We start from the raw sequence: 5440 nt of genomic DNA, 5'->3' as shown, positions 1-5440 counted from the left end.
TTCTGTCCCCTGTCTATTCCCACCTCTACATTTTCCTTAGCTTTAATCAAAGCTTTGCTTGCACAGTCTCCTATATAAATATTATGTATCCATTAAAAATTGTACTTAGGAATGTTTTTGATGACATGGAGAAAAGTCAATATTTAATTATTTACTTCATTGAACAAACATCTATGGTGCCTATTTGTCCCATGCATTATGCTAGGTGCAGAGGGCATAATCTTGAATGAGACAGGCCCCTGCCCTCATGGAGCTTACATTCTATTGGTAATCTTATTAAATAAGAAAGAAAAACAGAATCCTGCTATAATAAAAAAGAGATAGGATCAGAATGATGTTGGATTGGTTTTAGAGGAAGAGGGTCATGTATGGCCATTACTTCCAGGTAATGTAAACCTTGATCCAAAGTGATAGTGAACATTTGAAAAGGCCATCTACTTTTGGAAAAGTCCACATTAATATACCATCAGCAGACCTCAGAATTATACTTTCCCTTCAAATGAATAACAAATCAGTGGCAAATCTCCAGAAATCACTTTGTGTTTGTTGAAAAAGTTAATTTTATAACTTTATTTTCATCATCCAAAATTATTTCTTGAATCCCAGCTAAGTCCTGAGATCAATGTTATTAACACTTTTTGGTAAATTTTGAATCAATTCAATAAATATTTCTCCAGTCCCTGATTACCTCTCCACCCTCATCAATCCTCACTTTTCTTCCCACTCTGTGCTTCAGCCAGCTGAAGTCCTTTCAATCCCAAATTTGTGTGAGGCATATTCCCATCTCCAGGCCTTTGCACATGCTGTTCCCCATACCTAGAACACCCTTCAGTCAACTTCTCTCTCCCTTCATCTGTCCATCTTGTACTCATCTTTAGATCTCAGCTTAGATGGATTTCTCTTTCTCAAGGAAGCTTTTCCTGACTCCTCAGGAATTTATTGCACATGCCAGCTCTCCTACCTATTTGGTAAAGCAAGGCTTGCTTTAGCATTTCTTCCAAGTCTAATTTGGAGGACCTGGCTGTTTCTCTTTAACATGTTACCATTCTAAGTATTTTCCTATATGTTCCAGGTCACCATGAAAAAGGATAGTGTGAAGTGATAAGAGTTCTCATCTTATCATTCGATTTCATTCCCTTTGTGATGATTCTGTGTGCAAAAGCGTAATAAGAAAAACAAACATGATTACTCGTGATCAGACATTTCTAATTACACAAGCCAATTAAGGTTCAATTACTACTGTACTTTTTAATGCAATTAAGGTAATACGTGTTCAGTGTGGATTATGGGATACTGTGCGACACAGGCATTATGTTTTAATACCTTCTCATTATACTGGTTTAACTTCTTCAAGAATGAAGAGCGTTTTGATCCAGATATACCCACTTCCACACTTATTGGGAGGCGCCTACTGCCTATGCCAACGGTCACTCCCCATGACCTAGACTTTTCATTTTTTACTTTAGAAAGAAGGCTATTTGCATTATCATAGAGCTCTGAGGAGATTTGTGTATCAGCCAGGGCCTGGAAAGAAACAAACAGAAGTCAGCCTTATGCACACAGAGCTTCCATTCAATGTTTAAATCCCTGCTTTGTAAACTATCTAAAGTTTCACTGTTGTGGAGAAATATGTTAAAAGATTAATCCTGGCATCAGATTGTTATTTGCTAAAATACAGAAAATACAGCAGTGTTCTCGATATGGACAAGTTGTTGCCATTGTTGTTAGCTGCTGTTGAGTCTGAAGAGTAGAACTGTTCCACTGGTTTTCTAGGCTGTGACCTTTTGGAAGCAGATCACCAGGCCTGTCTTCTGAGGCACCTCTGGGTTGGTTTGAACTGCCAACCTTTCAATTTGTAGCTGAGCATTCAACCATTTGTCCCGCCAAAGGAATGCTCCCATATGGTCATAAAAAAACAAAAAACAAACCTGTTGCCATCAAGTCGATTCCGACTCATAGAGACCCTGTAGGACAGAGGAGAATTGCCCCATAGGGTTTCCAAGGAGCAGCTGGTAGAATTTGAACTGCTGACCTTTTGGTTAGCAGCCATAGCTCTTAACCACTGCATCACTAGGGCTCCATCGATATGATCATAGCATTGTTAAAATATTTATTTATAAACTCAGATGTATACAGAGATGGTTCTGATAAAATACTATATTGTTCTGGGCCTGGACTTCTTTATGGCTGGCTTATCCTTCCTGTTTCTGAAGGAGCCCTGGTGGCTCAACAGTTAAGCACTCTGCTACTAACCAAAAGGTTGAACCCAACCAGCAGCTCTGCAGGAGAACTGATGATCTGCTCCCATAGAGATTACAGCCTAGAAAACCCTATGGGACAGTTCTACCCTGTCACATGGTGTTGTTATGAGTCAAAAATTGACTCGATGGTACCTAGCTACAACATCTTTCCTGTAGGGAAGGATGCTTGCCTCTGCAATGGTGAGAAACAGAAGGCCAAGTCTGAGTGTGAACCTAGGAGGAAAGGGGGAAAGGAAGCTTTTCAGATTATGCCTGTTCTTGGCAGTGGTTTGCTTTAGTGTTGTTCACAAATGTTTGGTTATTTCATTTCAGGCACACGGTGTAATTGCAGTTCTCTGCCAACTTGCACTCAGGTACTGTCTTGTGGCTTGCTTGAGCCGATGAAGTAAGCCTTAAGAGTCTGTGAGTGGTTCACTGTGCAACTGAGGAGCATGTGTGGAAATGAAGCTTCCATTAGTTTGGGTCCCTGAGTATCTAATGATGATCTGTTTTCTTTCCACCTTAGGATGGACAAATACCATACGTAGGACATTGTTGTTTTAAGCCACTGAGTTCTGATGATTCGTTGTTACCACAGTGTAACCTAGTCTATTTTGACTGACACATAGGCCCTGGACCTTTCTCAAGCTTAGGAAAATGACGTTACTGTGTCTTCCAGCATGGCTCACCATAGGCCTGATATGGGATGTGTTTGTGGGGGTGAGGCAAATATCTTAAAAATAGACTCCATGAGCCTGGCTTATCCTATGTCAATCTATTTCTCTTGAGAAACTTGTAGGGAGGAGGGCTCTGACCAGATAGCTGTTCGCAATCCTGGAACCCTGCCATCTCTTTCTATAAATATAATATGTCAATAACATCCTCCCTTCTAAATGACGTATGTTGTTGTTGTTGCTGGCTGCTGTCAAGTTGTTCGCTGACTCATGGTGACCCCATACACAACAGAACAAAATGCTGTCCAGTCCTGCACCATCCCCATGATCAGTTGTGGATTGGACTATTGTGATCCATAGAGTTTTCTGTGGCTGAGTTTTGGAAGTAGATTGTCAGGCCTTTCTTCCTAGTCTGTCTTAGTCCTGAAGCTCCACTAACACCCGTGCAGCATCGTAGCAACATGGAAGTCACTAGTGACAGATGAATAGTAGCTGAGCATTGGGTGCACTGGCTAGGAGTCAAAGCTGGGTCTCCTGCATGGAAGGATAGCCTGGGTTTAGTTCAGGCAAGTGTGGATTTGAATTTTGTCTCTGCCACCAATAGCAGTATCATTTCGAGCCTGACACTTTCTTGCTTTAAGTCTATGGGTTTTGTTTATTTGTTTGTTTTTTAATTTCTAAAATGCAACAATAATAGCTATCCCACTGTGTTATAAGGAGAATTAAATGTGGGAATTTATGTGGAAGTAGAAGACCAGACACATGATACTCAATAAAGTTTGTTGTACGGCCCTCACACCCAGAGGATGAGGGGTGAAGAAATGAATGGTCATGAGCAGGTTCTGGTACTCATCGTGAGCCACCTGGGCTGATGGATTTGAACTGCCAGCCTTTTGCTTAGCAGCCGAGCTCTTAACCACTTTGCCACCAGGGCTTCATGTGACCAGGATACCACAGCATGTCAGAGATGGAGGGGCCCTTAGGGGCCATCAACATTTTGCAAGCATTTTAAACAGCAGAATCCTTTCTCCAACCTAAATCATATATGAAAACCAAGATATGAAAGTGATCGGTGTGGGGCTGCTGTTGCTAAAGTGAGGGCATAGATCTCAGAACCCTCCCAGCCACCTTCTGTCCTACCTCCCTCCGGGGCCCAGGGAGTGGAGTGAGTTGCTCAAGATATCAGATAGCTAAATTCTAACAGAGCCACGACTTGGAAATAGATCTTCTGACTTGCAGCCCACAGAGTAGGACCCCAGATCTATTCTATTGATTTTGAAATAAAAGCCAAGATTCAGCACAAGTGGGCAGCCACATTTACATCATGCCTCTCACTGGCCCTGCCCTTGCCTCTCAGCACACTTTCACACAGAGTATCTGTAGAGGCTAGTGAAAAGGGTCTGCAGTCGCCAACAAACTCTATTGGATATAAAAGCTCCTAAAGCAAGGCATCTCCGTCAACAGGCCTTTCCCTCCCTGCCACCCACCCTACAGTGGCCTATGAATATCCCTGTTCAGACTTACTTCAAAATGGTACTTCAGAAAGTTGTAGGGTTTCCGAAAGTACTTCTCATCGTCTCCATAGTAGAGACGCTCACAGGCGGGGTCATATCGAAGCTCCCTCCATTCCCCATTGTATACTGTCTCACACTGGCCCCCATAATACCTGGCGTCGTACACACTCTGAGTTTCTTCCTGGGTCAGGATATTATACCTAAATTGAAAAAGTAACATCTGGGAGAGAGCATTGGAATGGCCAAAACTGCACAGAAGGTCATCCCCCGGAAGACGTCATGGTAAGTGGTTCAAGCAGCTGTTTTGCAGACTATATTCTGTGGAGTCTGAGGATTCCTCTAGGTACCTGAAGGGCCACTTTGGGTAACAATGGGAGACTGAGTTGGCTGGGTGCGGGGCCTCCAGTTTCCCTTCAAGGACAGCAGCCAGAAAACTCCATCTTACATCTAGAACAGTATTCTCATACAGGAGACACTCCTAAATATTTGTTGAATAAATTAGAGAGACAATTTGCACAGTGACCAAGAGTTCAGGCACAGGAGTCAGACTGAGCCCATTTCCCAGCTCTACCACGTGTGTGACCTTGGACAAATCATTTAACTTTTCTGTGTATCCATTTAGTCATTTACAGAAAGCAATTAATATGGAAGCAAAAAGCCAGATAATAACAAGTGTTGGTGAAATTTGGAGAAATCAGAATCCTCTTACACTACTGGGGGGAATGTAAAATGGTGCAGCTGCTTTGGAAAAGAGCCTGGAAGTTCCTCAGATGATTAAACGTAAGAGTTACTACATGATCTAGGAACTCTACTCCTAGGTATGTACCCAAGAGAAATGAAAACGTGTCCACACAAAAATTTGTACATGCGTGTTTTTAGCAGCATTATTCACAATAGCCAAAAGGTGGAAACAACTCAAATGCCCATCAGTGAAGCAATGGATGAACAAAATGTGATCTATCCATTCAATGGAATACTATTTGGCCATAAAAAGGAAGGACATACTGATTCA

The 5440-nt window shown here is 42.1% G+C and overlaps 1 protein-coding gene across 1 annotated transcript in view; it reads right to left on the bottom strand.

Moving 5' to 3' along the window:
* The window catches only part of C8A (complement C8 alpha chain), a 69254-nt gene that overhangs the window by 39870 nt on the left and 23944 nt on the right, over nucleotides 1-5440 (bottom strand). The window contains exons 5-6 of the mRNA XM_012555199.2: nucleotides 4439-4628; nucleotides 1324-1524 (exon numbers count right to left, since the gene is read on the bottom strand). Of these exons, the coding sequence (XP_012410653.1) occupies nucleotides 1324-1524; nucleotides 4439-4628 (391 nt within the window). The remainder of the gene's footprint in view (nucleotides 1-1323; nucleotides 1525-4438; nucleotides 4629-5440) is intronic.

The sequence above is a fragment of the Trichechus manatus genome, unplaced genomic scaffold (assembly GCF_000243295.1).
Source record: "Trichechus manatus latirostris isolate Lorelei unplaced genomic scaffold, TriManLat1.0 scaffold00003, whole genome shotgun sequence".
NCBI classification, from domain to species: domain Eukaryota; kingdom Metazoa; phylum Chordata; class Mammalia; order Sirenia; family Trichechidae; genus Trichechus; species Trichechus manatus.
The sequence above is the reverse complement of the archived record's forward strand: the minus strand, read 5'-3'. Positions and strand labels throughout refer to the sequence as shown.